The following is a 10,273-nucleotide window of genomic DNA, read 5'->3' as shown; positions in this document are numbered from 1 at the left end:
AAAAGATCCTTGAAAAGATCCTGTCTAGCGCTACAAAGCACAGAAACAGGGGTAGAGCGTTGGTACGTCGCGGCTCAGCTGCTGCAGTTGATCATGCCGGACTTCTTGCCCCCAAGGCGTACGCTGATGCGTGCGCTGGTGCAGGGCCTCATGGCGATGCAACGAGGCTGCAAAGGCTGTCCCCGCTAAAACCGGGAGTTTCTGCATCTTGTGCAACTACAGGTGGACACCTAAATAAAATACGACAGACCGCCAGACACGCACCCTCACCAGGGCGAAGGATAAGCCCAGGGCGAGGACCCTCAGGCCCCGCGAAGCCCGACCCCACGCGGGCATGGCTTCGGGGCTGCCCGCAGGTACCCCCGGCCCGGAGCCGCCCGCCGCCCCCCGCAGCAGGTGCGGCCGCCGGCTCGGCCCCGGATTTCCCGGGGGCCGCGCGGGGGGCGGAGCCGGGCGGCGCATGCGCCCGCCGGCCGGGCTGGCCGCGGGAGGGAGGTGGGGCCGGGGCGGCTGTGCGGAGAGAGGGCGGCGGCGCCGCCGAGGAGAAAGTCCGGAGGGGAAGCGGCAGCCGCCGGCCTCCGCCCCCGCCCCTGTAGCGGGAAGGGGGAAGCGAGCGGCCGGGCCGCCCCCTCCCCGCGCCCCGTCCCGTCCCGTCGGCACACGGTCCTGCCCAGGGCTCGGCGCGCCCGCCGGCGGGAGGAGCGGCGGCCGGCGCTGCGCCCGGGGCGGAGAGCGAGCGAGCGGGCGGGCAGCCGGGGCCCCGAGCCCCCGCTTGAGGGGCGGAGAGGGGTGTTCCCGCACCCCCGGCCTCGGCCCGGGTGGATGAGCAGCCTCCGGGGCGGCGGCGGCGGCTTTTGCGGCCTCTCCATGGCTGGGCCCCGGCGGTGAAGGCAGCGGGAGCCGCCTGTGTCCGCGTCGCGCCGGGAGGCAGCGCAGCCACCAGGGGGCGGGCGGGGAGGGGGATGAGCGCCGCAGCCGCCGCCGCCTCTGCGGGAGCCGCCGTCGCCGCCTGCACCGGGGCCGAGGGCGGCTTCTTCTTCTTTTCCAGCGGCTCTGGTCCGGCGGGGCCCATGGGGCCCGAAGAGGGCTCAGCCGGCGGGCTGGGAGCCCTGCCCGGCGCCCTGGCGCCGCCGTCGCTGGGCTGCCGGAGCCGCTACCAGCTGCTGCTCTCCGGGAAGGCCCTGGCCGACAGATACCGGAAGATTTACACGGCGGCGCTGAGCGACCGGGAGCTGGGGAGCCACCCGGGCAGGTAACGCGCGCCGAGCTCCCTCCCGGGCGAGACGGGCAGCCCCCGCAGCCGCCGCCACCCCTCCCATCGCCGGCTGGGAGCGGCCCTTTCCCCCGGCGGCTCCCCCCGACCCCGTGCGTGCACCTTCCTCCCGGTAGCGGCACGCCTCTCCTTCCCCGGCCGCCGCCCTCCTCATCCCTCCTCGCCCCCTTGTCAGGCAGCGCGGTTGCCCCCGCTGCCGCTGCCATGTGGTCCCCGCCGGGCCCCGGGGGCGGTGATGTAACCCGGCGGCTGCCCAGGTGCCACCCCCTCCCCGCCGCCCGGGCCCTGCCGTTAGCTTGGCCGGCGTTACCGTGCAGATGGCGCTGCCACCTCCCCTTCCCGGGGCCCGGGGGGGAGTTACCTGTGCCCGCTCCCCTCCCCCAGCGCGGAGGCCGGGGCCTCCGTCACGCCCTTGTGGCGGAGGGTAGCGATGTAAAGCCCCGCTCCGCCCGACCTTCCGCGGCCGCCTGGGGAGATGGAGCGTTTCCTCACGGTGTCCATGTTGAGACCTCGGGCAGACCTCGCTCCGGCCGGGGCCTGTCGTGCCACTGAATCTCTACCGAGACACGCGGCTGCCCGCTGTGCAAGGCACCCGCGGATCCCGCTGCCGGGGTCGCCCGAGCGAGGGACCTTGGTGCTTTGCCCGTGTCGGAGCAGCCTCAACTGCCCTGCCTTATTTTTCCTCCTCTTTCGGTCATCTCTTCCTCTGCCGCCTTGTAGGCGGCCTCGGTATCTGGAGGCAGGCTGCGTCCTAGGCAGCGCTTTCCAGGGGGAGCCGGGGGGTTGGGAGGGGTGTGCCGCCCCACCCGGTTCCTGAGTCGGATGGTGCCCCTCGGGGCTTCCTTTCTCGCCGGCAGCTGCCGGTCCCGCCAGCCGGCTCTCGGGCTCCGTCCCCGGGCCGCAGCAGGGTGCCTGTTGCTCCTGCCGCTTTTCGCCCGGGGTGCCTCGCCGCCCTCCCCTCAACCTGGGCGCGCACAGGCCGTGTGACAGGCGGGGCGGGGAGCCCCGTACGGTGCCGGGTGGCGGCGGGGAGGAGACCGCGGGCTGAGGCGATGAGGGGCCGCGGGGGAGGGAGAGGCGGCGGGCGTCACGCGTGGCCGCCGCGGCCGTTACCCCGCAGCCCCGGCCCGGGCGGCCCCTCCCGCCGGCAGAGGCCGTGCGGCGGAGGCGAGGGCGGGGTGCCCGGCCGGAGCCCCGGCCTGGCGGCTGCTCTGCGTGAGGGGGGCGAGGGGCGGGCTCCCCCGCGGTGCTCCCCATTGTTTCCCTCCGGAGGTCGCTGAGGATGCGGATGACACGAAACCGGCACCTTCCTGTGTTCTCAGCCTCTGCTGGCCTTAAGCTGTGATGTGGGTGGCCAGATCGTAAGGAGAGCTTTTGAGTCACCGTTGTCTTAAGTTTGTAAACGGTTGTAAACTACTAGATGGTTGGCTTCTTTGGGTTGGGGTTTTTTTCTGTCTAACGGGAACAGCAGGGCTTATTCCCCCCCCCCTCCTCCGCCCTGAAAGGTTGCGTCTAGGAGTGAAATTAACATAAACCCCTAAAAGAATAACATAGCTTTCCTAATTTGCTTATGGCAAATGCTGGAAACGTGGACTGTTAACATTGGCATTTGACATCGTTGCAATTACCGAGTGCTTTTCAGAGTGTATGACAGGGAAACTGTAGTTCTTTTTTTCGTTATGTAGACCTGTGAGTGTTTTCTTACCCCATATATTCCTTAGTTCAGTGCTCACGCTTTTTCCTTTAAATCTTCTCTTCCTACTTTTGAGCTTTGTATCATTTCATCCTGGGACTGCAAGTGCTAAGTGTAAGGAAACTACTAAATGTAAGGAAATCGGCGGTACTATTGCTCTGTGGTGTTCAGATATTTGTCTGAATTTTACCTTAATGTGTCTGTATTTTTTAAAGCTCTAGTTTTGAATTCGTTGCGTCCTCCATGTTTTTTGGTTTCAGGATAATCCAACTGGTATCTCTTGTACTTAAAATTGTAGAAAATTCTGGCTTTAGGTGGGTGTGAATGTTAATGTTTCTTTTAATTGACATTCCTAAAATAATTACTTTTAACCTCAAGATGCCATAGATTGCATTCTTTTGGGTTCTATTTCTTATTAGCAGATTCTTATGAGAAAGCCAACTAAAAGAAATAGTGACAAAAGGAAACAGGTTATATTAAGCTATTGGCAAGTAAACGGCAGCTAGTTAGTACTGGTGAATATGGCCAATGTGTATTGTAGGACTTTTGAGAGGAGGAATATTTAATAATCAGCTAGTTGCCCGGTATCTCTTGGTACTCACCCCCAACATCTCATGTATCAGACTGATGGTAGCCAAGGTACTGCTCATGATGGCCACCCTTTCTCCATACTAGTGTGAAAATGTTGCACTTTAAGGTTTGAGAACTTCAGCCACCTGGTAGCCTTAAACAGAAATGATCAAAAATGCTTTTTTACAAAAATGGTAAAAATCCCAAGCATTTTCTAAAGAGATGCTTTAAAGTGATTTGCGACTGCATCTAGTTGCTACAGTAGATAACAGTGCCAGATCAATTAATTGGAGGTTAAGATAATATAGTTTATAACAAGAGTCTTGTCTTGATTTTTGTTCATGTAGAAAATCTGAAGCCTCTTAATCTGTCAGTAAGAGTGTTTGTGACTAGAAAAATATCTTGAAGTAGTTTAAAAAACTAAACAAATTGGCTTATGAACATCAATAAAATTCTTCCTGTGCTCCAAGAAGACTAATTTGAAGAATGATAGTGCAACTTACTTGCAACATGTCCACATAGAATTTTTGCTTTAAGTCTGCAAAACTGTACTCTGCACTTCACGTGGTGTGACCAGTGCCTGCCTCAGTGAGTGCTTTGTTCCAAACCTGACTTTAATGTTTATGAAGAACTAGAAAGCAGTATGAAAATGCTTGTGTGTAGACAAGGCAATTAAACTTTGTGGAGAGTATCTGAAAGTCACAAGTAAGATTAATATCACATTTGCAAGGTGTTTGTGCTGACTGTCATCTGAAAGTGATGAATATTCCGTGTTGAGTAGGATGCGGTAATTGGCTTTGAAACAGCACTAGCAGTGCTTTGCATTTCCTCATGTGATACTGACCGCCGTGTTGCAAACACTTCAGTCTCCAGAGGAGACTGTTCGGTCGGTGTGCTTGTTCCCCCTGCCACGTTGACATAATTATTTATATAGCCTCTTGCAGTAACAGATTAGAGACTCTCTGAGTTAAAATTAACTTGGCAAAAATGGTTTGTTGTAAGCCAGACTAATTCCCTGATCTGGCTCACCTTGTGATTGCGCTTGTGACAGCGTGAGGGGAGGGGTTGCACAAAGTTCTATGTACAGAGACGCAAGAGCAGAGAAACCGCTGCTTTTGTCACCAGTGCCAGCCTAATAATTTTATGAAAGGAAACAGAAAAAAGTATCTAATCCTGCAATTTAACATACAGCCATCTTTGATCAGATAACAACGTTAAGAATCTGTTACAGTACTACTAGCAGTGGGAAATTTACTTGTCAAGTCAAGATTGGTTTGGAAGATAAATCTACTCAGAGTGTGCCTAGTTTGTAGTCTCTGCTTTGTGGCTACTGAAATATATGAAAATGACTAGTAATGGCATAACAGCTAGTGTAGCCACAAAGGTCTATAAAACAGTGGTATGAAGCATGAGCCTCTTTATAGGACAAGTAAAAACTTCATGTTGTTGGAGTGTTGTCTCACACTGGGTTCTGAGTGGATGAAACTGGAAGTCTGTTGTCTGTTGCTGAAGTAATGTAAGTTGTTAACTGCTTTCAGTCCTGAAGCTTTGTATTTGCAAAGTAAGATATTTCTGATTTTCACATTTTTGCTGTCTTCAAATATACAGTTTTTCTGTTCTATAACTTAATCCTAACAAACATCCCTATCCAGCTGAATTGCTGCTGTTCTCTCTTGTGCATCTCAGGGTTTTCCCTGAACTGTCAGTCCCTTTACTCTTCTTTTACCTATGTATGTACTACCAGAAGTATCAGTTAGGCTCAGTGTTTTCTTTGAGACATTTTGTCCAATATGGATAAATATACAAATTTGTAATGGCTTTAGTGTTGCCTGTTTTGTAATGAAAATGTTCACTATATAATTTTGACTAACTTGGAATTTTATTTATTACAATGACAATATACTCTAAAATGGCAGTAATTTCATGTTCATGTCAAAATGTTTTTCATCTGTTTTAAGGCTTATCAATTGATCTTTACCAGAAAGATCATAATATTTTTTTTGTTTGTTTGTTTTGTCTGTAGGACATCATCTCAGCAACTGTATAAAGTAACGTCATGCAGATCCAAGAATAATTTCTGAATAGGTTCTTCTTTGGTTCCATTTGGTTCCATTCTTGGTTCCATTTGCACTTTAAATTACTTGTGAGGACTGTGTCTGGATTTCTGTAGTAACATTAGGTATCAGAGATGCAGCAGTATTTATTGAATAATATTCAATATTGAAAATTACTTATGCTCTGTACTAAATGGGGACATCCTACTGAGCTTGTCAGATGCTCAATTTGTTCACTGCATAAAGTTCAGTAGAAACATTCTATCAATCAGTTTAAAAACATTAACCATTTGAAAATACAAATGTTTTTTGGGAGTTACTTTTTGTCCATTACTTCATTGCTAAAGTTGCCTCTCTTAACTTAGATCCTTCAGAGGAAAAAAGCTTCTATTTGTATTGTGGGGACAAAAACCCCAAACAAATCTAAAGTTGTGAAGTGGCTTGATTGAGCTCAAGGAAAATTTCAGTGATGACTGGAATGTAAGATTTCTGCTATTAGCCAGAAATCAGATGGCTGTTTTTCCAGCTGTTTTGGCTGAAGAAGAGGCAGCCAACTTTCTTTCATTTTACGGTGATTCTTTCTACTGGATGATAAAAAAAATTTTTGGAAGTAGGCCAGCTCATCCACACTCATAGTTGTAAATTATACATCCTCTGGAGAAAATTGATCATTAGGTTAGTCTTTAGGCTTTTCAAAGTTGACACAAAGTCTTCCCCGATGCCCCTTCTTATGCTCAGTTGCAATGCTTATTTGACCCTGGGATGTTTTAAGTATATATTTTTAAAAAATTATTGGAGAAACGCTACTGAAACACTTTACCTTTGCACTGCCAAGTTATTAAAGAATTTGTAGAAACCATGTTTAGTAAATTTAGATATGTCAAGTTTGTGTTAATATGATTGTTGGTACACCGGAAAGCCTTAAGTTCTTCAGATCTAAAGCCTTTACAAAAGCTGTAAGCTGTTTTTTGTTTGGGACTTGATGCTTTTTTAAAATGAAATTATAATTGTGGAAAGTTTGGAAGCATTCATTTGATTGAAAAAATAAAGTTTATGTACATAAAGACTAACAAAATGATGGCAGTGTTTCTTGTGAAGTATTATGCATTATATATTACATTTTCCTGCTTATTCCTGTGAAAAGGTTTGCTCCGTAGGTCCCTTCTGACTGAAATAGTCTAGTCTGTGCTCCTCTGTTTTTCAATTCTTATGTTTTGTAAATGTCATCTTAGGAAAAAAAAAAAAGTCCTTATATAAACTTAACACTTTATTTCATTGGAAAATCAGTGTTCTGTTGAGTCTTACATTAAGCTAACCTGTGCGTTAGAAAAGCTGATAGGAGTTGCTGACCACTGTAGGCTTTTTAGCTGCAATATAGTAATGTTTTAATACTATATTGCACTATTGGTTAATAGGGATTAACTAACAACTAAAACCATGTATTTTTACTTAGCTTTTTTACCTTATATTCTGATAAGGAAAACAGCTTTACATAGTAGTTCTTTTAAAAAATCTGTAGTAGTCACTTAGTCTAACATGGTTTGTTCAGTGTTAGTGTAGAAAACATAATAGAAGCTGGAAAGAAGCTAATAATATTATGTTGAGAGGCTGAAGATGTTTATTTTATTTGTGTGTGTATATATATATAAAAATAATATACCATAATTTACATAAATGATTTGAAAAATTAAAAAAACTGGAATCCATGAGAATGTTCCGGTTCTGTGGGCTGATAGAAGTGCATTTCCTTTTCACAAAAATAGAGGCTGAAGCAGCCTCAGAAGTCTAGTGATGCTAAAAGATACTTTTGTCTTTTGTAGTCATGCACCCTTCTGCTTCTTCATTTAGAAGGAAAGTGTGTAGTATGGAAAGGAATTAGTGCTTATGATAGAATCACATTGTGTGATTTTTATTCTTTTTTTTTTTTCCTGTTATTTGTTTTGGATTACAAAATAATACTGTGTGGAACCTTTTGCTCTTCAGTTAAAAGTTCCATTATAGGCCAAACTTGAATTGAACAAAAGTTACAAAAAACTGTTAAGCTTTTTTTTTTTTTTAGCTATGAGAGTGTGCTTGTGTGAGAGTGTGTCACATAGCAGCAGCTACAGTGTTTGTACTGTTAAACAGTGACATTCTGAATGTTCGCTTGTGGAGAAGATTGACATGTTCTCCACTTAATCAATTTGTTACTGAATCATTTGTATTGGGTACCTAACTATTTAGCTGTAATATTTTGGTTGTTATTGGTTAAGCCTTTTTAGTGTTCATATGGTAATTGTGTCAGGAAGTGTCTTTTTAGTAAGGTAAATAATAGTGACAGCAGATTATTCCCTCTTCTTCAATTCTCATTACCTGCTCTTGGGTTTCGGCATTCTGGTAGATGCTTTTCAAGCATAAGTAAGGCCTTACGTCATTTTCCTTTATTGCTAGATGAATCCTTGATGTTTGATGACCTCTTGATATTGTTGCCACCTTTGAGAATCTTGGCAGCTCAGCTGTGTTCCAGAATACCATATTTAATGTGTTTTAAACTTTTAAAATAATTTATCCTTTCTGAATGTCAGCTTGGATATTACTGATGAGAATATTTGTGGGAATATGATTGCAGGTGTTGGGATCTGTACAGTGGCAACACGTCTGGCTCAAGTATTAGTGTTATAAGTTTATTAGATAAATCAATTTTTGGAGGTCATTGCATGAATTTTGTGGTTTTTTTTCTTGTGGATAATGAAGTCTCTTCCACTTTAAGCCAGCAAACGTTGCCTGAATATTCTGCTGAAGTTCACAAGAATTTGGAATTTTAATATGCAAACATAAGTAAATACAACTCCTAAGTGGGACAGGAGAGGAGTCAGCATATTAGATTTGCAACGATTGTGATTTATTCTGCTTAATATTTTAACCATCAACTGATTTTTTTTTCTAATTTATTTCAAAATGGCTACAGCTGGCAATTTGAGGAATAATCAAAGAGTTATTTTTGCTTAACTGAAATTAGACTTCTCTTCCATTTTTTTAAAGGTGTATGAGTTCTGTTAGCAATTTTCATATGAAGTCTGATTTCCTGTTCTCAGTAATCTTCAGACTTTCTGTGTCCCTGGGATTCTTACACCTACCGATTTGAAACCATCTGTGTGTATGTTCTGTTTTTTTTTTTTCCTTTTATGTTGTTGTTTTGTGGTGGGTTTTTTGGGTGTTCTTTTTTGTTTTTAAACTGAGAGAAAATGCCAGTTAAAGTTTCAGTTATGGTAACTGCTCTGGCATGCTGATGGTCCATTAGGTGGCAAATATAAGCAGTTAAAGTTAGGCGGGAGCTGGAGCAATTTAAGAAGTTACCCTTCCTCACTGCTAGCTGGGTTAAACATAGTAAATGTGCTTCCTGCATACTTAAAAACTTGATGTTGAATTTGTTTCTGCTATGTTAACCATGGGTTGTGGGGGTTTGGTTTTGTTTTTCTTCCCATATTATGATCTTCTTCCTGGCCAAAATATTTTGAAGATGTTTCTTTAGTAAATTCTTCTCCTAACATATGACTATGTATGTTTCACCAAACCCATAATTTAAAGACATAAATAGTCTTTACAGAAAGCACATGTGACATATCAGTAACACAGTCTTTGGTACTGAAGTACTTAATGCAAACTCTTTTCCACGTCTTTTGTTTACTTTGGAAACTTGATCCCTTGCAGCATCTCTTAAATACCGGGTTGCATTTTTGTCTTTTCCTTTCTTACCTTGCTTGCCATAAACACTGCTTCACACTGAGGTGCTGGTTGGAATAGTAGTCTTATAATTAACTAAAGTTTTTGTATTGTAAATACACTCTTTTGCAGCTAATCTTTCCCAGTGGTCTTTCACAGCTAATTCTGACCACTGTGCCCCTCCAAAGGATGAATACTAGAAATTGGCACAGGAGAATGGGCTCCTTGTGCCATAAGTGGCTGCATTAAGGTATACGGTTTCTGTACATTTAGATTTAATGTTTCATATGTTATGAAGCATATTAATATGCTTAATATGCTTTTTTCTTAGTAGCAAGTATTTCATAGTAAATAGCCTATTATAGCTCACTGCCTTCCTTCAGACTGATGAATGTGTTAATGGACTTAATTAGTTTTTATTGTTATAACTAAGTGATACTTCTTTCTTTGCATCTAGTATATCTATGACTACTTTGGCCTGAGAATACTGTGAGGATTTTTCTTTTCTCTTGTTATTAATTTAATAAATCTGGATCTGTACCAGTTGTATGCCTTAGAAAAGAAACAAAGATTCAGCTTCCTTGTCCCCACATAAAACTGGAGCCCTGTGGTTAGATTAGTGCCATTCCTTATTTTCATTTTCTTCCCTTAACTTTCCTTGACTTGTGTTCCCAAGCATAATTGTCTACGGTAATGGTTTTTGAACTGAGGTTTGTGAAAATACTTTATAGATTCCGTGAAAGGGTGTTGTGGTTTAAGCTCAGTAGGCAGCTAAGCCCCACACAGCTGCTTGGTCACTGCCCTCTGCAGTGGGATGGGGGAGACAGTTGGAGGGATAAAAGTGCAAAAACTCGTCAGTTGAGATAAAGACACTTTAATAAGTAAAGGAAAAGCTGTGTGCACAAGCAAAGCAAAACAAGGAAGTCATTCACTACTTCCCATCGGCAGGCTGATGTTCAGCCATCTCCGGGAAAGCAGGGC

General features: G+C 45.6%; 1 protein-coding gene across 20 annotated transcripts in view; it reads left to right on the top strand.

The window, feature by feature from the left end:
* The first annotated feature begins 504 nt into the window (after nucleotides 1–504).
* MYCBP2 (MYC binding protein 2) overlaps nucleotides 505–10,273 on the top strand; it is a 210,179-nt gene continuing 200,410 nt past the window's right edge. For 19 of the 20 annotated variants that reach the window (XM_075488504.1, XM_075488539.1, XM_075488604.1 and 16 more), the window contains exon 1: nucleotides 508–1,252. In XM_075488504.1, coding sequence (XP_075344619.1) covers nucleotides 963–1,252 — 290 coding nt within the window. In that variant the 5' untranslated portion in view covers nucleotides 508–962. Of the gene's footprint in view, nucleotides 1,253–10,273 lie in introns of all 20 variants that reach the window. The other variant, XR_012773473.1, reaches the window with a different exon arrangement.

This window comes from Mycteria americana, chromosome 1 (assembly GCF_035582795.1).
Source record: "Mycteria americana isolate JAX WOST 10 ecotype Jacksonville Zoo and Gardens chromosome 1, USCA_MyAme_1.0, whole genome shotgun sequence".
Lineage (NCBI taxonomy): Eukaryota > Metazoa > Chordata > Aves > Ciconiiformes > Ciconiidae > Mycteria > Mycteria americana.
This window is presented reverse-complemented; position numbering and strand designations above follow the sequence as displayed.